At 38.6% G+C, this 24,493-nt stretch overlaps 1 protein-coding gene across 2 annotated transcripts in view; it reads right to left on the bottom strand.

Annotated features, from left to right (window-relative positions):
- SLC39A12 (solute carrier family 39 member 12) overlaps window positions 1-24,493 on the bottom strand; it is a 78,087-nt gene that overhangs the window by 14,948 nt on the left and 38,646 nt on the right. Inside the window, exons 7-10 of one of the 2 annotated variants that reach the window (XM_007109850.4) lie at window positions 20,041-20,151; window positions 17,599-17,665; window positions 12,997-13,155; window positions 10,775-10,962 (exon numbers count right to left, since the gene is read on the bottom strand). In XM_007109850.4, coding sequence (XP_007109912.2) covers window positions 10,775-10,962; window positions 12,997-13,155; window positions 17,599-17,665; window positions 20,041-20,151 — 525 coding nt within the window. The remainder of the gene's footprint in view (window positions 1-10,774; window positions 10,963-12,996; window positions 13,156-17,598; window positions 17,666-20,040; window positions 20,152-24,493) is intronic. The other variant, XM_055087733.1, reaches the window with a different exon arrangement.

The raw sequence follows: 24,493 nt of genomic DNA on the forward strand, positions 1-24,493 counted from the left end.
GATAGATAAATGGATAAACAAAATGTGATATACATACAATGGAATATTAGTCAACATTAAAAAGGAAGGAAGCTCTGACACACGCTATGACACAGATGAGCCTTGGAGATATTATGTGAGGTGAACTCATCCAATCACAAAAGGACAAATACTGCATGATTCCACTAATGTGAGGTACCTACAGTAAATAGTCAATTTCATAGTGAAGAAAGCAGAATGGTGGTTACCAGGGGCTGGGTGTAGGGGGGTATTATTGTTTAATGAGTATGGAGTTTCAGTATGAAGAGATTTTTTTAAGTTCTGGAGATGGATGGTGATAAAGGTTGCACAGCAATGTGAATGTACTTAATGCCATTGAACTGTACACCTAAAATGGTTAGAATGGCAAATTTTATGTTATGAATATTTTACCACAATGAACACACACAAGTTCACTCACTCCAAGCTTTCAAAAAACTTCGCTTTGATTAATTCTTTAGCTCTTTAGCTTACTGTAATATTACAATAAGTAGCATCTAGATTACATCTAAGAAAATATACGGTAGGAAGAGGTGTCATTTACTAAGGATTTATTGCATTCACTTTGTACTGAGAAACATGAAGTTCTGGGTTATGTTTAGATCTCCAAGCCCCAGAGCATAAAATGTCATGTTATGAATGTTTTTGTCCCCTCTCAAAATTCATATGTTGAAACCCTACCCCCAAATGTGATGGTATTAGGAGGTGGGGCCTTTGGGACATAATTAGGATTTGATGAGGTCATGAGAACAGAGCCCACATGAATAGAATTAGTGCCCTCAACACAAATTACTACGTTGACCCAACAATATCCTGAAATTGGGAGATTTGTTCCCACTGACACAAGTCCTGTTTCGAATTTCGGTCTTTTAAAATTAGTAGCTATGTTTGTAAAACAACTTAATTCAGTATTTTTGTTCCCACTGACACAAGTCCTGTTTCGAATTTCGGTCTTTTAAAATTAGTAGCTATGTTTTCAGTATTTTTTTTTTTTATTTTTGCGGTACGCGGGCTTCTCACCGCTGTGGCCTCTCCCGTTGCGGAGCACAGGCTCCGGACGCGCAGGCTCAGCGGCCATGACTCACCACGTGGGATCTTCCCGGACCGGGGCACGAACCCGCGTCCCCCGCATCGGCAGGCGGACTCTCAACCACTGCGCCACCAGGGAAGCCCAATACAGTAGTATTAACTTTCCTTACCAAGCAAGAAAGCAAGGGCCACAGCTCTCAGTGTGTCTGAGATTACCAAACTGGAGGCTTATAAGGTTCTTTTTAAAAATTCAGCATTAGATATTTTATTTGTTAAATATGCAAATACGAGATATTATAGGTTTCTACCTTCTCAATGGTATCCCAAGGGAATTCATGAAGCCATTTGCAACAGAAGAGAAATGAAAATTTCTCTCTTGAAAACTGAGTTGTAAGACAGAGACCACCTCATTGTCACATATAATTCAGAGGGACAAAGATGTTACCTGTTTTTAACTTGTATTTAACGATTCACTGCTCCATTTTTTTCCTTCGGGGAAGCAATTAAGTTAGACAAACTCTTAATCGTATAGCTCAGCAAAGAGTCATCAGCCAGCTGTAATATTTTCCTAAGAAATGGATTGCTTTGGAAGATCTGTGTGTGTGTGTGTGTGTGTGTGTGTGTGTGTGTGCAGGCACGCACATATGGTTTGAGAAACTAGTTAGAAGAAAAGAAACATGAAGAGCAAAAAATACAAACGTTTCTGGTGGCCAATTTTAAAAAATTACAGAGCTCAGTGTTCATCAGAGTTGGGCCTATTAATCACTTTCTCAGTAGAAAATATCTAAGTGTAGGGTTTGACTGATTTTTAGAGAAATCTCTTTTTTTACAGAAGGAGAATGGAAATCTTTCAAAGTTTTTGGTAAGAATGATTTTCCTACTTCTTGCTTTGGTGAAGAAATAATTGTGAATGTTAAATTATATTCACTGTGCCGCCTGAAATGGTTTTTAAACGCTTCTCATTTTTTCACAGCAAAAGGGTGTTTAAACGATGTCAGTCACACACATTGATTTCAAGTACAGTATTTGTTGAAAGCAAATATTCGTATCAAGATTATTTTATGTCTTTTCTAACAAAATATCCCTTTTCTATAGAGGAATATTGTTTAAAGGTCATTACACCTAGATATCGCCAGACTTCAAAGAAAGGACAGCTTACTAGTTTTTTGGGATAAAGGAGTCATTTACCAGAGCCAACTTGGGATTATAGATTATTGATTGAATTGCACTGGATTTATCTGAAGTTCTCTGAGAAAGAAAGACTCAATCAAATGCAATAAATTGGAAGATAAAGAAAGCATGAGGGGGACAAGGAATAGGACCGGTATCCTAAACGTGTAGGAATAGCTTAATATTACAGTCACCTGCTTTTAAAAAGATGAGAAACCTAGCTAGGAGGGTGGCCCTTTTGTCAGTCAATTTATGTTCTTTTTACCCAATTCACAATCTTAAAGCTGTTATATTTACTGAACTAAAATAACTGTAGAGAAAACAATGAATGCCCTCCATCTGGACTGTTGATAATCCTATTTACTGAGTGGGTTTCACAGATGGATCTTTTTTTTCTGTGTTTGGGTATATTTTCAAAGCAGAGGATCTAAGTTCAAAAATTCAAAATATTCTTTACCCTGCCTTTCATACAAAGAAAATTATCTGGTAATTGGAACATGCTCCAGGCAAAAGGGTGGCTGTGATCTTACTTGGAGGATATTATTTCCAGAAGAAGGTAGATAAGCAAATTGCTCGAAGTGATTCCTCTTCAATCTTACTGTTTCCTCTCCCATTATTATGTCAGTGAAAAGAAGTTTTAAAAGAGCATCAAAACAAAAAACAAAACCAAACACGAACAAACACAAAATCAAAACAAAAAACCCAAGTGCATAGTAGAAGAGGAAGCAATGCAGAGATTTATGTGGTGAGAAAGACTGGTGGAGGGAAAGGGCTGGGAATAAGGTATATTCTCAGTTAACTCACTGTGATGTACACGGAGGGGGCATGGGAGTTTCTTTTGCTTTGGCATGAATTGGTAGGCACTTCCTTCTTCTGTACCTACTTGTCTGAGTTACAGCTCCTCCACTATCAGCTTGGATGCTATTAACATACTAGATCCTAGGCAGCTGTGCAGTTATCCCCATTCTAGAGACATCTCCAGTCACATCCATTATGATAGCCTCTTGAGATTTCTATGGGCTTGTTGCTATGGAAACAGTTTTGCAGGATTTAAAACCTTAGGAAAAGTGCCTAAAGGTTTGAATCTTGTTTCGGATCCAAAATAAACCTTTCTTTGGCATAACCTGCTCAATGCTCTTCAAAATGAATTAACTTATTCTTTAAAGAATAAATCATATTGTTAAAAATAAAGCCTCTCTTATCCAAACTGCTGAAAAAAAACAGTACTTCCAGGGCTGGTCTTTTCCTTCTATTTGAGAGATTTTGTAAACTTTAGAGATGGTGGCTATGAGAAATCTTCCTGATTTTTTTAGTTCTGGGAATTTTCTTAAAAGGAATTTTCAGTTCTCAGACAGAATGAGAAGCTCCTACATAGCCGCCTCTGTTCCCGAGCACATCTAAACCAAGGTTAGTAGCACAGAGACATACTAGTTTTCTATGGCTGCCGTTAACAAATCACTACTAACCTGGTGGTTTAAAACAACACAAATTTATCTTACAGTTCTGTAGGTTAGAAATTTGACTTGGGTCTCACCAGACTAAAATCAATGTGTTTGGAACCAAGCAGAACCCTGTGGGCTCCCTCCCCGCAAGTAAAAAGGCCCCTCCATGTCCTCTGCCTCTTGTTTGTAGAAAAGCTGACATCTCCCAGGCCTTCCTGGGTCACAGAAGAGCAGGTTCAAGCAGTTAATGATTAGGATAATAGGGTCACAGACAGTGTCTGATGCACATTCCTGAGTTGTTTCACATATACTAGAATTGCCACAAGAGGGAAGAGCTAACTGCATGACGACCAGACTGCAGTCATGACATAAGCTGCTCCATCTTGAGCAGAACTGAATCTATGGCTCGCACAATTCCAAGCACTGGCCTTAAGAGAATGGGATTAACACTATTGCTCAGAATAATCTGTATCTTTGTAGGCATCAAAATAATTGTAGCTTTTTCTGCTTGTATATGTAAATGGGCAACTGAAGCTGTCAGCCAAGAGATGCTTCAAACCCATGTCAATATCTTTCACACTAAGACCTCGAGGCCCTTTCACAGCATGAAGCAGCTACAGAAGATGGACCTTCATCCCTAATCTCATAGAAATGGAATGATATATGGGGGGGGGGGATTTGTAAACAGCTCTTTGCAGGAAACGGCCCACAGCAGGAAACCCCCTTTCTTGTCAACTCAGCAAAGCTACACTGTAACTAACTTTTCCATCAGGCACCCGCATGCTCTACTCATCTCCAGCCCTAGCACACCTATCAGATCTTGTGCTCACACAATACCTTGCCTGACTTGTTGGTTCTTTCTGTAGATCAAAGAAGTAGAAATGAAGAATAAGTAATTAACAGGTGACCAGATCTCTTCCCTTGCTTCCCCTTCAGTAAGTGTGGACAAACTGTGTGAACAAGACAGCATCTAAAGAAAGACCACAAGAAGTCAACAAGCCTGCATGCAGCGGGGGATGGTGACCACTGACCTCCATCTCAATGATTAACTGAGATTACCTCCATTTTTCCCTTTAAATACTTTCATGGCCAAGCAGATGGTTTGTGGGGGGGGGCACTGAGTCAATCATCTCCCCAGATCACCAGCATTCAGATTAAAAGCAATTTTCCTTTCTACCAACAACTGCCTCTCGGGTATCGATTTTTTTTTTTTTTTTTTTTTTTTTTTGCGGTACGCGGGCCTCTCACTGCTGTGGCCTGTCCCATTGCAGAGCGCAGGCTCCAGACGCGCAGGCTCAGCGACCATGGCTCACGGGCCCAGCCGCTCCGCGGCATGTGGGATCTTCCCGGACCGGGGCACGAACCCCTGTCCCCTGCATCGGCAGGCGGACTCTCAACCACTGCGCCACCAGGGAAGCCCTCGGGTATCGATTTTTGAGCGGGGAGCAGCCGGACCTGAATTTGGTAACATATTTTTCCATTTTAGATTCTTTAGGGGAGACTCTGTTTCTCTGCCTTTTCCAGCTTCTAGAGGCTGCCTGCATTCCTTGGCTCCTGGTCCCCTTCCTCCAATTTCAAATTCAGCAACGTCAAATCTCTCTGACCTTTCTGTCATCACGTATCTTTGTCTGACCACAGCTGGGGAAGGTTTTCCACTTTTAACAACTGGTGATTAGATTGGGACCACCCAGATAATCCAGGGTAATCTTCCCATCTCTGGGTTCTAAACCCTAATCACACCTGCATAGTTTCTTTTCATATGTGAGATAACATATTCACAAGCTTCCAAGACTAGGACATGTATATCTTTCAGGGGCTATTGTATCTATAAAGAAGAAATCTCATGAAATCTTTGTAGCAAACATGGGAGTATGAAAAAGATCACAAACCAATAGATTTGTTATAAATAAGATTTAGGGAAATAAGATAAACAAGATACATGGATATTAACATATTAATCACAGACACTGCTGATTGTATCAGACATTTCTCCTGTTTCATCACTTCAAATACTCTCTCAAAGCCCTACCATTTACTTTCCATCTTCTGTGCAAATAGTAAGCAGGAAAGCAGGTGTGACTATATTAACATCAGGCAAAGGAGACTTAGGACAAGGACTTCTACCAGAGATAAAGGGGAATCGTTCATGGTGATAAAAGTATCAATTCAATTAAGAAGACATAGCAGCCCTATATATGCATGCATCTAATATCAGAGTGTCAAATGCATGAAGCAAAATTGATAGAACTAAGAAAGAAATAGGGAAACCCACAAAGTTAGATCTGTATTCTAACTCCCTCAGTCATTCCCTCAATAATTAACAGAACTAGTGGAGAAAAAACTCACTATGGAATTTGAAAATATGAATAACACTATTAACCAACCTGACTTAATTGACATTCACAGAACCCCTCACCCAACAGCAGTCGCACTCATGTACTTTTCAAGTGCACATGGGGCCATTCACCGGGATAAACCACATTCTGGGCCATAAAAAAAAGTCTCAGAATATTTCAAAGGGCTAAAATAATACAAAGTATATTCTCTGACTATGCAAGAATTAAAATAAATAACTAAAAGATATTTTTTAAAGCTGTAAATATTGAGAAATTAGGCAACATACTTCCATATAGTGCCTGGGTCAAATAAGAAAAAGATCATGAGATGTTGTGAATGTTTAAAAACATTTCAAAATGATCAGTACTGGAAACAGAACATATCAAAATACATGAGACTCAGCAAAGCAGTGCTTAGAGGGAAATTTACAGCTTTAAATGCTTATACTAGAAAAAGAGAAAACATTTAAAATCAATGATACATCGTTCCACCTCATTAAGCCAGAAAATGATCAGAAAATTAAATGCAAAGTGAGTAGAAGGAAATAATAGAAATAAGGGCAGAAACAACAGGCAAAATCACGAAGCAATAGTATATAATCATTGCCAGTTTTTCTGCTTTTAGAATTTGTGCTTCCTGTTCCTGCAAACTTTAGCACCATCAGATCACACAGATCCTTGTTCTTGAGGAGAATACACCAGGGAGTGTTTCCCCTGAACTTGAAGTTATGTCGACCACCTGGTCACTTGAGCGTCTCATGCTAATGGATCAACCAATAGAGAAAAAAGTTATTATGCTGATGGGAACAGTCGTCAGTGGTTACCGTGAGGAGTAGGGTGATTGCTACACAATGGAGTGAGCAAGGACTGTATCTGGAAACCTGAGAATTCCTTGGAGCCTTTCTTGGTGTTTCCATGCCTGGTGACAATGGCGAACAGGTAACCACAGGAACTATGGCCTCACAAGGACAAAGAGGATCCCTCAGGGAAGATCTGGGTGTCCCTGCCAGGAATGAAATCGAGGTCAGCCAAAGTGCTGCCTGAAGGTGGGGAGAATCAAGATTGTCTGCTGGAAGGACAGAGATCATGAATATCAAATATTGCCTCAAGACCAGTGGGGTTTAGAGACTGTTTCCACTAACTACCTTGTATTAAGTCTTTGTGGAGATTTTTGCTGTCTACCGCTCTGCAGGGGCTTTGGTGTAGATGGAATTCCAAAGTGAAGGAGACCAGGAGCATATTTGAGTGGTGGATGGGGCCAACGGTTAACGGCCAGCACGTGTGTGCTAGTTCATACTTCTTTCAGCCCATCTCTCACCCCAGCGACTGCGGCAGAGACCATTTCCAAGAGGGCGTTAACCAGCCCCGCACAAAGCCTTGTTTCGGGTCTACACTACATTCCTCCTTCCTTGCCCTGGGCTCCTCGGCGTGGTGGCATGGGGCTGCCAGGGAACTCCCCTGGCACTCAGGCATGTATCGCCTGAAATGTGGGAGGTGATGCTTATGGGACCAACGAACAATGGGGACAGAAGCCCCCTCAGTAGGTCCTGTGTGGTGGATGCCCCATGGTGGTACTGAACTTAATAAAAACCCATTGTTTTATTGACTTTTTATCCTTCTCTGTTTCACTCCACCTACCCTTCACCCCTGCTCCCAAGGTGACTGACTTCACACACGCCTTTGTCTTAGACGCTGCTTTGGGGAAACCCAGTCTAGCACATGGATCTTTATAATAGAGAATGAATTTCCTCTGGCCACCCAGAGCTGCATTCATTCTTAACTCACTTTAGAAACTATTCAGTGGAACTGAGAGGTGATGTGCTTGGATAAGGCAGTTGCACTTTGGAGAATCTTAGGCTGGCAGACTTGCCTAGTGAAGACTTTCGCCCCCCAGTTCTTTTCCTTTTAGGAGTTTGAAATAACACACTCAATTTCTCTGAAACAAATAAGCAAAGCAAAAATCTAGCTAATCTTTTCACATTAACCCTGCTCAGAAGATGCCTGGTAAATTTCCAGAATTTGGTAAATAGCCAGTGAATGAAAGTATTCCCCCTTACCCTTCAGTGGCTGTCATTTATTTTCTTTGCTGTTGTACAGAGTCTCGAAACCTTGTTCTCTTCCCTTGAAATGACAAAAAAGTATTTTCTTTGGCATGGCCCCAGAGTACAACAGTTAAACTTGCCACTATGTGAAAGAGCCGTATTTGTTTAGAAGTTACTCAAAAGGCCGTGAGAGCAGGTGACCTGGATTATAGGAAGTAGCCCCAGGAAACTCAGAGTATTTTCTTTCCTGTCTTTTTGCCAGGATGCTGATTTTTCTTTGGCCAATGGTAATTTGCAATAAGGTCAGGATTTCTTCTAGTTAGAATTTCATAGGATGTCAGCCACATTGTTTTCTTACAAGCAATTCTTTATCCTTACAAGACCGGGAGAAGAAACACTGAGGGGAAAATGATGTCTTTAGCTTAGGGCTCAAATGGTTCTTGATAATCTTTTCAGGTCAGTTTTAGGAGACAAAGAGAAAGGACTGACTACGTACATACACATCCATCATACTTGAAGAGAGACTACACTGTGTTAAAACACAAAATCAACTTCAAAAGAATATAGCAACTGCCCCCAACGAACTCCTAAAGAAAAAAGGAATTAGAAATGCAAAGCTGTTGTGACCACCTAGAGGGGTGGGATAGGGAGGGTGGGAGGGAGGGAGACGCAAGAGGGAAGAGATATGGGGACATATGTATATGTATAACGGATTCACTTTGCTATAAAGCAGAAACTAACCCACCATTGTAAAGCAATTATACTCCAATAAAGATGTTAAAAAAAAAAAAGAAATGCAAAGCTGAAAATCAGGAGGCTCCAGAGTGAACTTAAGGACGGATCTACAGACATTTTAAACAAAAGGTAGCTCACAACATTCAGTGATGAGTGGCCGTGTGCTTTCTAAGTCACACACGGCGAGAAATCCAGATTTCTCAAAGTGGAAGGATGGCGGGATTCTCTAACACTGATTGCGGGTTGGGGGCCGGGGTTCAGAAAAGATGGGTAGAATCAGCTGCACCTTTGACTATATTCACTGTCAAGATTAGGGAATTCCCCGAGTATCACAGACAATACGTAAGAACATTTCCAAATATGAAAGTACATTTTGGTGTTTACCTCATATACTTGAATCTCATGAGAATTAAGAAAGACCACCAAAAAGTCAGAAGCATTTACAGTGGGTTTCCTTTTTTTTTTGGCTGTGCCCCGACAGGCATGGGGCATCCTAGTTCCCTGACCAGGGATTGAACCCGTGCCTCTCCACCCAAGCCCCAGCAGTAGAAGCGTGGAGTCCTCACCACTGGACCGCCAGGGAAGTCCCTACAGCGCAGTTGAAGATGGTGGTTTTACTTGAAGAGTCCCCTTCTTGAATTCAGCTTATAGAATGCACTCTTCTGGTTGTATAAGCCCAGTTTCCTGCCTTCCAGAATTTTTCCCTTATGAAACAGTCTCTTTACTTACTTCCAGGACAATCGCTGGTTTCTGCCAAATCACTAGTCAACCCCAATGGTCCTGTTCCACATATGACCTTCAAGATTGTTTATTTTACGTTTCTGCTCCAGGATGCATGTAATCACGTTTTATTTCTGATCAGATTGGCTTTCTATTGATTTTAAGTCTTAAATATTTCTTTTCTTGGGACTTCCCTGGCGGTCCAGTGGTTAAGACTTCGCCTTCCAATGCAGGGGGTGAGGGTTCGTTCCTTGGCTGGGGAGCTAAGATCCCACATGCCTCGTGGCCAAAAAACCAAACCATAAAACAGAAGCAATACTGTAACAAATTCAATAAAGACTTCTTTTAAAAAATGGGTGATTTTAAAAATATGTATTTCTTTTGTTAATTTATGCCATTTTAATTTGCCTTATTCCCGCCCATGAGACAGGAAAATCATTATGACTTTTATCTTAAGACAATGTAAGTTGTAGAGGATTCCCTGGTGGTCCAGTGCTTAGGACTTGGCAATTGCACAGCCGGAGCCCAGGTTCAATCCCTGGTCGGGAACGAAAATCTCCAAGCCCCATGGCGCAGCCAAAAAAAAAAAAGACATGTAAGTTGTAGATAAACTAATAGAAGGTGACCTTAAAAAACTGGTTTATCTTGCAGAGAACAGAACTTAAGAGGCAAAAAAAAAAATGTGAAATTTCCCAGGTTCAATTCAGATTCTAGGGGATGAAACGTGACGACTGAGTTAACCATTGATGTCAGCAAGGACCTCTTCAGGAAAAATATCTTGCAATTTTAGAGACTCAATACTATAATAATCTTTCTCATTTCACCAGCATGATAGCGCTTTGGCAACTTAAAGATAGGGTTGGTTCATTAAGCCAAAGAGCTCTTCAATTTAATGACAAATTCAGTTGAAGTATTTTCTAATGTATAAACAAAATGGCTGGCTGTTTAACAGAACTTTTCATTTTTCAGCTGGAAGTATAGGCATCTTTTCTAGACGCAAAGCTGGAGCAGGATGAAATGACAAGCACTTTCTGACAATTATAAAGGTTTCCATCATTCCACTTAATTTCAGTTAAAAGAATGTCAATATTCTCTGAATCTCAAATTACGTTTCTTCTGCCTACCACTTACGTTCTTGGATTGCACAGGATACTTCCCTACTCTTTTATACTTTTGTCTATATTCTTCTTCTCTTCTCCCCATCGATCCTTCCGTTTTGCTTTTTCTCTGTTTTGCATTTTTAGTGTTTGGAAAAACAAAATAGAAAAACCACAAAGCTTACCATTTCCACCAAGGATAAATATAAGAACATCCCAGCAGTAACTGTTAAGATCCAGTTTTGAATACATGGATCCGTGGATACTGAGAGGCCAATATACAGTCCTATGAAGGCAGTTAAAGCACTTATAAAATTCATCAGGATGGCAATCTTAATAGGAAGTCCAGAGCTTAAGAGCACAGCAAAGTCTCCTGAAATTTAAGGGAAAAGAAAATAGAATTATCATTTAACTGATGATGGCTTTGTTCAACTCGTGTGCTATTAGTTTGTTTCAAATTTCAGCAACTGGGGCCAATTTTATAAGTAAAATTGAATGATCAGTTAATAAAACACTTTCCTATATTTCTCTAGGATTTATAGCCTAACTCATTATACTTTAGGAAGTTACATTTCAAGAGTTCTGTTCCTTTCACTGCTCTGGAAGATAGTATATACAGAGAGAACTGTGACACACTCTTTACTTCCTAATGTCCTGTGACATATTCAACTTAGACAAATGCAAAATAAAGTACTTGCTGCCCTGGGATTTCTAAAGCTTTTTACCTGGAAACTTGCCAGGCAAAATCCCAAGGCAGTAAACATTATATGGGCTTTTCTTTTTTTACTTAGGCAGGAACTGCTATGGAGAAAGAGAAAATGACTTAAGGAGATTTTTAAATCATGGCAAAAGTTGGTTAGGAAAACAAATTTTTCCTTTAGAAAATGTTTTACTGCCTTAATGATTATAGAAAAAAGACCTTATTCCCTCTACACTTCTCCTCCAAAAGTAGAATGATCTTGTAATCTGAGAGGCTCTATTTCTTAGTTTTGGGATTGAGAACAGGCTGAAGTTCAATAAAGAGACATAATGGAAAATAATGTCTATAAGTGTATAACTGAGTCAGTTTGCGATGCAGCAGAAATTGACACAACATTGCAAATCAACTATACTTCAATAAAAAATTTTTAAAAAGAGACAGCCTGGGGACTCAGTTTCCTACTTCTATTGCGTAATTAATCCTATGAACAGGTCTTCAGACATTTTTGCTGGCCTGTCGCAGACTGTCACCCACATCTGTTGGGTTTTATTATAGTTGCTAAAATAGGACCATACAATATGGGCCCCAGACCAGGTATGTCTTAACGGATTCAGGCAGGACCTTGGATAAACTCCTCAGAAAGGAATGTGTCAGTGATGGTCAGTGACAGGACTTTGGGCAACAGACACAGAACCCAAGAGGTCAGGGGTGGCCCAAGTGGGCAATGTAAACGTGAACGTGAGATAAGAAAGAGTGACTGCCAAGAGCCCTCTCTCTAGGGCACGCGTGTGCCTGGGACCAGCCTCTCCTCTTTCTGGGCCTGTTTCAGAAATGTCTATTCCGCCTCCTCTTGGTTCCTGGGAGGCAGGATTTGAATTACATGGGTTATTAAGATTATCCAGAAAAAGGGTCTTACATGAATCTGATACCATACGCCTGTCATTTCAATGTTACACTTGGCTTTAGACATTTTGTGTAAATCAGGTTGATGAAACCATGGTTTGGCTTTAATTTAAATGTTATTTTATCTCATTGGCCTGTTTGCTGACATAATGGATCAGAAGTTCTCCTATTAATGTTTTTCTCATATTTAATATGCAGATTTTAAAGGTTTTGCTGAAGTTCTTTTTAAAATAAATTTAAAGAATCTTTTTATTATACCAGTATTTTTATTTATTTTTTAACTTAATTTTTATTTTGTACTGGGGTATAGTTGATTTACAATGCTGTGTTAGTTTCAGCTGTACAGCAAAGTGGTTCAGTTATACATATACATACATCCATTGTTTTTTAGATTCTTTTCCCATATAGGTTATTACAGAGTATTGAGCAGAGTTCCCTGTGCTCTACAGTAGGTCCTTGTAGATTATCTATTTTATATATAGTAGTGTGTATAGCTTAATCCCAACCTCCTAATTTATCCCTTCCCCCCACCTTTAATGACTGTTTCCCATATAGAATTCTCCAGAATCCAAAAAGAGTCACTTCTGGATCCAGGAAATATCATAAAGGGGTCTAATTGAATTCTACCTTGAGGTACAGAAATTTTTTTTCTAGCTCTTTGCTTTTGATGGTTTAAATAAATTATGAACAGAAAGTATTCATCTTTCAATCATGTGTTGGAAAAAGAAGCCTAGTAAACCATGGCTAGAAATATATTATGATTTTCTCAGCAAGCAGGAAGAGTGATTCTACTGTCAGACTTACCCATTTCGTGGGGAATTTCATGACACAAGATAGCAATTGTTGTGGTCACTCCCGACTCGGATGAAGATGAGAAGGCTGCTCCTATGACTAGGCCATCTGCAAAATTATGCAGGCTGTCCCCAACCAGGATCATTATTGCTAACAAGCTAATGGTTTTGCCTAAAGAACCAAAACAAAGGTGTAAGAAGCATTAACAGAGCACTACATAGTTCATGGAATCCTTCAGTCACGACCAACTTTCCCCTCCAGACTCGACATTCTTAAATTGCACCAGATTAAGTAACTCCACTTTGTCTCAGCTTTCAAAATAGGTCAGGACCGGAGATGCGAATACGGCAACCAATATGGTACACTTGGATTTATGGTCACCATTTTTCTAATGTGTCTAATTATGAGATAAGTTAGGGCATTCGCTCTTCTATCCTCCTGTTCAGCTGTGCCAAAAGAAGATAAAAAAAACACTGTTATAACTTTCCAAAATACATTCGATGACCTTTGCACATAATGTCTTTTGTGTAGCATTTTTAAATAATTTAAGACCCTCGAGGCAGAAGGCCATTAAAATGGAGTCTATTTTCTGAAACTGTCCCCTGAGTCAGACTGCCCCTTGTGTCAGTCTCCTGGAGTCAACTGTCAACCTCCTGACACTTTGTGATAGCTCCCCTTTCTGGTTGGTGCTACCACCCTCCCCTACTGCCTCCTTCACTCCCCAAATGTGACCACGGCAGAACCGCTTCCATCCCTTCCGATCCCAAAGTTAGCTTTAGAACATTTACTGAACGTTCTGTCTTTCTGACTAGACCAACTAGGTGTTGAATAAAATAAAGAGAAGCTGTCTTCGTGCGATTCTATTACATTATATACATTATCTGATTAGTAGACAGCCAATGAAATAAACTGGACCATAATGGGTTTAATTAATGAAATAATTAGATCACAGTTGGGTTCAAGTTTTTGACGGACAGAATTTCTGTTTTCAAAAACCTAAAACTGTGTATTAGTATTATGGGTTGGAACCATTAACAAATACAAAGAGTATTCCAGGGATAACACATATTCTGAGAGTGAACTACCTAGGTATACCATCTGATAAGAACAGCCATTAAAATCAACTGCTGTGGGGCTTCCCTGGTGGCGCAGTGGTTGAGAGTCTGCCTGCCGATGCAGGGGACACGGGTTCGAGCCCTGGTCTGGGAAGATCCCACATGCCGCGGAACTACTGAGCCTGCGCGTCCGGAGCCTGTGCTCCGCAACGAGAGAGGCCGCGATAGTGAGCGGCCCGCGCCCCGCGATGAAGAGTGGCCCCCGCTTGCCGCAACTAGAGAAAGCCCTCGCACAGCAACGAAGACCCAACACAGCCACAAATAAATAAATAAATAAATAAATAATTTTAAAAAAATCAATTGCTGTAGTCTAATTACTCAGCTGATGTATACTGTGTGACAGGTGTTAGGAGTTGCTATTGTTACTATTAGAACTGCGCACAATATTCTAATAACTGGACACTCAATAAAAATTGGAAGAGGTTACCTTCTGGTTTCTGTTACCTGGTCTCAGACTGTGGAGGGACTGTATTGTAATATGGTTTACTGGGGGGATATGATTTGACTTATTTCATAGCCCACACTGTGAAATAAGGAACTTCAGTAAACAGCAGATCTAGCCCAGACTATCAGCCAGGAGATAAGTGTATTGCCTGTGTTGGAAAGACATGCCATGCATTTTACATCTCAAAATCATGCTTTATTTAGAACCATCACGGTAAGACTCAGTTCTATCGTTCTGGTGGTTTCCTAATTCATTTCATTCTTTAACAAAAATGAGAAGATTTTAAGCAACAGTCATAAAAATACAGAATAAATATCAAAGTATTGAATTCAGAGAGTTCTTATTGGCATTGCCTGGAAGCTCTCTGAGCCTAAAAATGCAAACAGGTCACTCAGCTGTTCCTGCCAATTTTCAGAAGTAAAGCTCTTCTTTGTGGAAATAAAATCAAATAATTTAAAGTAATCCATGTGACAACATTGCAGCATACAAATAAATTGTGATTTCCAATCCATGCCTGTGTGTATGCCTACATACAGTTTTGCTATTAACAGCATATATTTGGATGGAAAACCTTTACCCAATTTATACTTTGCCAAGAAACACTGCAGCCTATTTTTGTTGCCTATTATTTTGTTATCTCTGATGATGGGTTTCTAAATGTCAGATCATGGCCATGTAACAAGCCACAAGGCAAATATACATATTTGCATATAAACAACAAGGAGCACATTGTGCATGTTGTTTAAGGCAATTGAAACATTACTCAGTGGAAGATAAGACAAGCGTTCACTGGCTAATCAATGTACTCATTACAGAGCTATCAATAATATTTTACCCTTCCTTCGGTACATGGAAGTCATTTTGAGCTCCACATTTCTGACTTAGCAGAGGTTTTCCATGGTAATACCCAGGCTGGATCTTGTGTCATGCGGCTTTTTGTTTATTTAAATCAGACTGTGGATAGGACTTTCACATCCTGAGTTCCACCAATGAGGTAATATGAAACAAGTAATCAAATATTAGAAGCTAACTCAATATGTCCCTGGCAAAAAGGGCAGTTGCATAATTGAATTTGGATTTGTTCACTAATCATTCTGTATGCAAGATTGATATCTGAAGTAGAAAGATATGAGGTCTACAAAATATTTGAATAAGACCATCATTATTACTTCCACTTCCATTATTACAACCACTCTCTGCTCCTAATTTGACTAGGTGTAGCCTTCTTTCCACTTCCTTTCTTCTAAAAACAAATACAAAGAAATGTCTCTGATATACCTTCTAGGTGCCAGGCATTCTAAAATTTCTCCCGGAACTAAAGATTTAGAAGGAAAAAAATCACTACCAATGTCCTGAAAAAAGAATTGGACAGACTACGTAATTACACATTTTGAATCATATAAATAAATTACAGGTGTGAAAACATCAAACACATTCAGAACGGTGATTGTTACCACTTTGTTTGTTCTTATTAGCATTTATATCCTCAACCACATTGCAACCCAGGGATAAAGACCATTCCTAATTTTATTCCCCAGTGCAATCACAGTGCCTAAAACATCCTCAAACATTTTTTTAAATTCATTTATTTTATTTATTTATTATTTTTGGCTGTGTTGGGTCTCCATTGCTGTGCGTGGGCTTTCTCTAGTTGCGGCGAGCGGGCTACTCTTTGTTGCGGCGCACAGGCTTCTCATTGCGGTGGCTTCTCTTGTTGTGGAGCATGGGCTCCAGGTGCGTGGGCTTCAGTAGTTGTGGTTCGCGGGCTCTAGAGTGCAGGCTCAGTAGTTGTGGCTCACGGGCCTAGCTGCTCCGCGCCATGTGGGATCTTCCTGGACCAGGGCTCGAACCCGTGTCTCCCGGGCCTAGTTGCTCCGCGCCATGTGGGATCTTCCTGGACCAGGGCTCGAACCCGTGTCTCCTGCATTGGCAGGCGGGTTCTTAACCACTGTGCCACCTAAGAAGCCCAAACATTTCTTGAATGAATGAAAGAATGTGAAAAAAATACAGGGATGCATGCCTGAATGAATGATCACAAGGAAATTGTTGCTGCATTAGCATTTCTTAGCCCCTCAATGCTAGAGTTTAGTAGCTGTGTAGTCCTGGGCAGTGACTTACCCTCTCTAATGACTGGTCTCTTCATTTGCGTAATTTGAATATTAATTATTCTTACTTCAGTAAAGTGTAAGAGGATTAAATGAGATAATCCATGTCATGTGTTTAGCATTATGCCTGGAATATAATAAGTATGCAATAAATACCTCTTTTTCTTCTCAGGTAACTAACTTATTCTGATAGAATGGGCGTAACTAATCATGACTGCTTAACATTAAACTATTGAGAAGTGTGTTTACAAAAGAGTAGTATCAGTGAGAAAAATGGGGCAAGGATTCAGGAGCAAATGATGAAAACCAACACAGACCTTTAAAAAAAAAAGTTCTCAGAATTATTCAGAAGCATGAGCAAAAGGGAATAAAGTCCTAACCAAAACCGGTTAATCAAATTCAGGAATAGGGAAAATCATAGAAAGAAGAAGACCGGATGCAAATTATACAATCAAATGAGTTATAGCATAAGATGTGAATAATGAGATAGCACTGATTTGAACCCCACCATGTTAATGACAATATCGTAAATGAGATAGACATTTGTGATGAATTATCAGTAAACTGTGACAGAAGACAAAAAAAACAGTGCTGTCTCCAGACTTCATGGGAAGTAAAAGGCTCAAATCATCATGTAAGCAGGATTTTAAACGAGCCTTGATAACCACGTAAGTATTTACAATAATCGAAGTTTCCAGAGGATCAGTTTTAAGCCATTGGGGAAAACATTTTTAAAGAATGAAGTAACACTGATATTAATGTGTAGTAGGTTTCAAAGACTGATAGGAATGAGCCCTTATTAAAAATTTCACTGCAAAATTTTTAATAATGAAATACATACCCAAGATGAAATTTACATGGTTTTCACATATTTATTTCAAAACGGATATAGCCTCTTTCTATGGCACTTTCTATATTTAATGTTTGGATTTTTAAAATTGGTACTCACATTTTCTGTTGGGGGTGTTCAGACTGCCTATAGGAATTTCAGCTGCCTGTGCATCTTCTGGGCCTTTCTATTTTAAATTAAAAAATAAAATATGAATGATAAGCAATAGTCATCATTTTATCAAAAAATGAAACATGAAGAGTTATGTTGATTATCAAGACATTTTGATCCTCTGGAGTATATTAGAACTTTTCAATTTCATAGATAAACACAGAAGGTAGAGCCAAGAGTCTGCAAACATGTTTTTCCCACTATCTACATGTAGCTGAAAATAGCACTCTTACGTAGCTCAATGTCTTCCATAGAGAGCTAGAGGCTACTTAGATAGTCTGTAATTCATTATTAAATTATGGAAGCCTTTATGAAACCCAAAAGCCGTAGAAAAAAAAAAATGATTCTTGATTCTTGACCTCAGTTGGCCCTGCTCCTGTACAGTAGACTGTGGATCTAGAATTCTCTTCTGATCTTTAAGTAGATTGTGGAGAAGAAACCATTGCAAACCCAACACTTCATTTCATTCTTTGTAGCATAAGATGCTGTTTCTGTTGCGTTTCCAGTCAGGAAAAAACAAAAACAAAAACTTGCTGACTAAGAAACGAGATCAACAAACTTACAAAAGAATACAATTTTAAAAGATTTTTCATCCTTTCACATGATAGGAAGGTGAGATTTTGGAATTGACTTCTACAAGTTGAGATGATATGATTTTATTTCAGAGACTGACTCATGGTTCAATTTCAGGAAAGACACTTTCCCTCCCTAGGCCTAAGATTCTTGTTCTATTGTGTGAAAAGAATACTTCTTATCTGTCTATGGAACATGTCCTTTTAGAAGCATATTCCTATCACCCAAAATTGTGGAAACTTTGAGACAAATTTAATGTGAGACATAAGCATCTTTTTTTAAATGTAAACAGAGAAAGTAAACTTAACATTCACATGTTAGAATAACAGCAGTTATTCAAAAGATGTAACGATAGGCTATTTTTGGAGAAGGATGGCTGAGAAGGTAGGATCTGAAGGATACAGGATTAGAAGAGGTAGACAGGCCTCTTGCCTGAAATTGGTGGATCTGGAAACAAAAGAAAAATGTGGGGTTTTAAAAAATTACGTTATATCAAAAGCCTGATTAAGATCAAAAGACTATTAAAAGACAGGAGTTCAGATATTTATTCCAGGATTTTTTTTTTCCCAAAAAGCTATATATTGTCACAGTATGTAAAGGAATTTAGAGGCAAATATCTAAAACTCCTTTGATGACTGGAAATATTTGTGAGTTCCTCTTCCTTAAAAAACAGGAAATTCAAAATGTATATCTCAGAAATAACTAAAAAAAAAAAAAAAACAGGAAATTGACCCATCAAACAATCCTAAAAGTTCATATTATTTCTATTTCTCTTTAGGTTGATCTTGCAACTTAAAAAACAAAAGAAATGGTGAGTATATTATTAGTGAGCTAGAGTAGTCAAATCGTTCTAAACTCATTGAATTAGCATCCGAGATATGCTTATATCTTGGGGCTCTGGACCCTTCATTCACACAGAAGAAACGAGGTCAGCATTAAAGTGATTTAAAAACTAATCTCAGCCTGAAGTTATCTTCTTTCAAACCACATGTGACGTATCTAAACAACAAACACAATAAGGCTTTTGTAAAGAAATATTTTTTGTTCACATCCCTGAGTTAGCTCTAGCTCTGCAATCTACTGCCAGACTTGTATTTTGCCAGGTTAATATGTCAGGAATAGCTTACTTCTCTCTACTCAGGAATCTACTCTTGAACTGTAACTCCCTCCCCCAAGGCCATGGTTATAGGAGGCACGTTTTCTAACTATGTTATATATTTTCATATTTTTCCAGTCCCTTTATTTATGACTTTAAGAATTAAAATGGGAATATTGTTTTGAACCTGATTGGAGGTTGTGTTTTGAGAATTCACACGGAAGATTTTTGTTGTGGAAAACTCAGTGTAACAGAAGGAACTTACTATGAGACATCTCCTTGGACAGAATCACTTCTCTCCTACATTACAAAATGAACCCTCCACTCTTAGGTCCTCTAATTCCTTGCTCAACATTTATTTGGCCTCACCTAGTCATGACTAAGGATTTCTCAGACTGGAGAAATGTCAAGGTCGGCTGGTTTATGAAAACTTGTAAACAGAGTGATTAAGGATATGTTTATTATGTCAATCTGATCCACATGTGTTTCAAAGAGGCACAGAGAGCACTGACTTGAATCTGTGGAAAATGCATTTTACCCTTGAAAACAGCTTTCAGGTGTTTGGCAAAGTTTTCCAAATGGGATTTATCATGATCAAGAATAGGCAAATCAGGAGTGGATTCTATTAATACTTATCTAGCCTACAGATTCTCATCTATTTATCAAGGAATAAAGGAAAGAAGGTAATCAAATCAGTAGAATACTTCAGGTCGGTAACCTACCAACTGGATAGTTGAAGCAGATTTGCCTCTGTCTGACTGGTCACTTAATTCATTGTTGAATGCAAGATGGCGGGAATGTCCCATATGCCCATTAACCAGTGACATGCCCTGCTGGATGAAGATGGTTTAAAATTAGTGCTGAAGCCAGAAGAACACAGGTGTAGCCTTTGTCAATTCCACAGTTCTATTTAACATTTTGCGTATTGGCCAAAGGGGTGGATGACACCAAAAGGGTACTAGGAGAATTTCATGAGGATAAATACTTGCTAAAATGAATGTTTTAGGGCATAGGACTGCCCTAAAACATCATGCATAGTCTAAATGCTTTAAGAATGCAACCGCAAATTTGGGGTTAGCAGATGCAAACTAATATATATAGTATGGATAAACAACAAGGTCCTACTGTATAGCACAGGGAACTATATTCAATATCCTGTGATAAACCGTAATGGGAAAGAATATAAAAACGAATACATGTATGTATAACTGAGTTACTTTGCCGTACAGCAGAAATTAATACAGCATTTTAAATAAATTATTCTTCAATAAAAAAAAAGAATGCAACCTCAAAAATTCTAGTCATGATTTACAAAAGCATGAACGGTGGTAGTTTTATATTGTCTTTTTATTTACTGCAAAATTAAACTGTGAGTTCTTTCTGATGTAGATACCAAAAGGATGATCATCGAAACTGTACTGTACCCTGTAACTACTAAATGAATATCTCCAGAAAGATATTCACCAATTAAAGTACTTGTAGCTTCTAAAATATTCACATTCCTTTTCTTTTACACAATATCATGAATCTTAAAATTACGTTCTTAAAACTCATTTTAAGTTCCCTGACAAGTCCAAGGACCATCTGAAAAAAATATAATTTTTGATGTTCAGAATTTATTTCACTCATTTCCATCTGGTTACATTTCTAATTATTATGCCTAAGTTGATATGTTGGCTTTCTGAATTAGTTTTTCCAGTCCATGAACGCTAGTGTATTGTGTATAAATGGGGATCTTATTATTGTCTTTAATGCTTAGTTAGATTAGAACTCCTTTTGTGGAGGTTAAGTTCCTAAATTTTTAGAGAAAGTGGGATTCCTAAGTTTTTAAGAAAATGTTGGGATTGAAACTGTCATTCCTAATTCCTGAATTACTATAGTACCCTAGCTTGGGCTCCAGGCCAGAGAACAACCCTGATTCCTTAAAACAGAAAAAATTTCTACAGAATTTTAAAAAAAATCTATTTATTGTGGAAAGTTTCAAATATACAGACAAGCTAAAAGAACTGTGATGTCAACACTCAGATATTCACTCCCTAGAACCTACCACTGACATTTTATTACACCTATTTTATCACCCATCTATCTATCTACCATTCTTCTATCCATCCATAAACCACCTTATTTTTGATGCATGAAGTAGAATTTTTGAATAAATTTAGGGAGGATAATAAACAACAAGTGCTGATATTTTAAAAGATAGTAGTCTTTTAAAAGACTTTTAAAAGATAGTAAACCAAAATGTTTATTTCAGCTCTATTTACAATAGCCAGGACATGGAAGCAACCTAAGTGTCCATCAACAGATGAATGGATAAAGAAGATTTGGCACATATATACAATGGAATATTACTCAGCCATAAAAAGAAATGAAATTGAGTTACTTGTAGTGAGGTGGATGGACCTAGAGTCTGTCATACAGAGTGAAGTAAGTCAGAAAGAGAAAAACAAATACCATATGCTAACACAGAAAAATGGAATCTAGAAAAAAAAAAAAAGGTCATGAAGAACCTAGGGGCAAGACGGGAATAAAGACACAGACCTACTAGAGAATGGACTTGAGGATACGGGGAGGGGGAAGGGTAAGCTGGGACAAAGTGAGAGAGTGGCACGGACATATATACACTACCAAACGTAAAACAGATAGCTAGTGGGAGGCGGCCGCATAGCACAGGGAGATCAGCTCAGTGCTTTGTGACCACCTAGAGGGGTGGGATAGGGAGGGTGGGAGGGAGGGAGACGCAGAGAGAAGAGATATGGGGACATACGTATGTGTATAACTGATTCACTTTGTCATACAGCAGAAGCTAACGCACCATTGTAAAGCAATTATACTCCAATAAAGATGTTAAAAAGAAATACCAATAGCATCAGTTACTCAAGGAAAACGACTATAACATATATTGCTTCTGCTTATACCTACAATACCTAATTAATAGAAATTAATAAAGACTTGTTTTCTGACTTAAAAAAAAAGATGGTAGTGTTTGCTTGTTTAAAAGTTTGTTTAGAAGTCTTTTAAAAGATAGTAGTGTTTGCCCTGAGTACAAGCATTTTATAGTAAGTGAACGGGAAGAAAGTCAGGGAATAAGTAGAAAACATGAAGACTGCAGAATCCCAGGACTTTGTAGGGAAAGTTTATTTTAGTCTCCTGGAGTTGTTTGTTTGTTTGTTTGTTTTTTTACAAGCATTTATGTTTTTAACTATCCCACAAAACTGTTCATGTATTTTCTTATAGGGTAATATATATGAGCAAAAAGAAACAAAATCTAAAAATATGCCACACTGCATTTTACATTTCATCATATATGTAGAAATTGATCAAATGCAGGCACAATGAAAGCAATTATTCAAGCTGAAAAAGATTTGCTGGAATTCCCACTCCCGAGCTTCTTGTTGGCATAATTTTAAATGTCCTAAAGATAGAAAACGATGCATAATTTTCGGAATTTTCAAAGTTTTTGTTTGCATGTTAATTTGTTTTGGGTTAAGAAAGATACCCAAAACACAGATTGGTAGCTAGGCCTTTAAAGCCCTTCATTCTCAGACATGAAATACTCTCCTGTTTCTAAACTAGCCAGGGAGGTCAAATAGGAGGCTGTAATAAGTATAGTAATGGCCCAGCAACAGATGTTTGAAAAATTAATAATCATGCTTATAAGGAAGCTCTCAGTCAGAATGATCTGTGTGTCCTAGAAATCAGAGTGCCATCCCTAAATAGACAACCTCATGAAGATGTTAATTACTTTTGAACAAGTATTTCTGAAATAAAGGAAAAATATCATGAAGCCCTAACATAAAAGATAAATAAAATTTAAAATATACCTCGGCACTTGGTGATACAAGAAGAATAAAACATTTTTCTATTAAGAAAAATCCATGGATGCCTCCAATTAATCCCAGCAGTTTCCAGATATGGTCCTTGTTTTCATGGAAATGTCCAAACTCTGAGGCTTCCTGCTTATGTAAACCAAGAACCTAAAAAGAAAAGAAACGGAAAGAAATAACTTTTGATGACTTAAATATTATTTAGTAGGTCCACTGTTGAAAATATATTCAATTTCCATTCTGGGGGACCCCATGACAACACCTGAATTCATTCAAAGCCCAGTTTGCTTTTAGATGTCTGAATACTTCCACTATATGATTTAATCAGGGCCAAATAAGATGTGAAAAAAGAAAGGAGAGCTTTGAAAAGCTGCTGCTAATGAGTAGACTAAAGCCTAAGCTTATTTCAGCAAGCGGCCTAAATTTTCATACATTCTCAGTCCTTTAGCTGAATTTTTTTCCAGTTCAGTCCATCCCAATCTGCACAGCAATGCTTTATAACAAATCAAGGTTTTTTACATCCAGAACAAATATAAAGATCTATTTCATCCAGGGTTTATTCTCCCCATGTCCCATAGCAATTAAAGAAAACTTTTAATAAATGTTCCAATAAGTAAGAAATCCACCGGAAGGACTTTTTCCATCGAGCGCATCCTGTACGCCCAGCAACACTGTCAGCTCTCTGGGACACAAAAGGATACTCGAAAAGCATGAGGACGTTTCCTCCAGTTGACTCATCCCACTGGCCGTCTCATCCATTTGTGGACCTCATGATTTCTTGTGAGCTAGTAAATCGTAATGTGTCATATTCCCTCCCCAGGAGAAGACAGTTCGGGAAATAGCTCAGTGGTTTCCATATTTAGGATATTACTAACCATTAAATTTAGAAAAGAAAAAAATTATATGTGTATGTGTTCATATAAATAGTGTATAGATATTTATGTACGTATGCATATACCTATTGATACATATGTATACATGTGTGAGTATATGTATGGATCTGAGTGTACGGACATAACTAAAGACATATACACGTTAGTCCACTTTTCTTTTGGTAAAGACTTAAAACGACAGGCACCTAATATTTGGAATTACCATTATGTCACAAAACAGAGGATGTTGTCATGTCAGAAAAGAAAACAGAGGAAAACCTCACAATTTCAGAATAAAATGTACATCTTCAAGTTGAATCAATGCAGCTAGTTAAAAGAGGAAATCGTGGGCTTCCCTGGGGGCGCGGCGGTTGGGGGTCCGCCTGCCGATGCGGGGGACGCGGGTTCGCGCCCCGGTCCGGGAGGATCCCACGTGCCGCGGAGCGGCTGGGCCCGTGAGCCGTGGCCGCTGAGCC

This window comes from Physeter macrocephalus, chromosome 11 (assembly GCF_002837175.3).
Source record: "Physeter macrocephalus isolate SW-GA chromosome 11, ASM283717v5, whole genome shotgun sequence".
NCBI lineage: Eukaryota > Metazoa > Chordata > Mammalia > Artiodactyla > Physeteridae > Physeter > Physeter macrocephalus.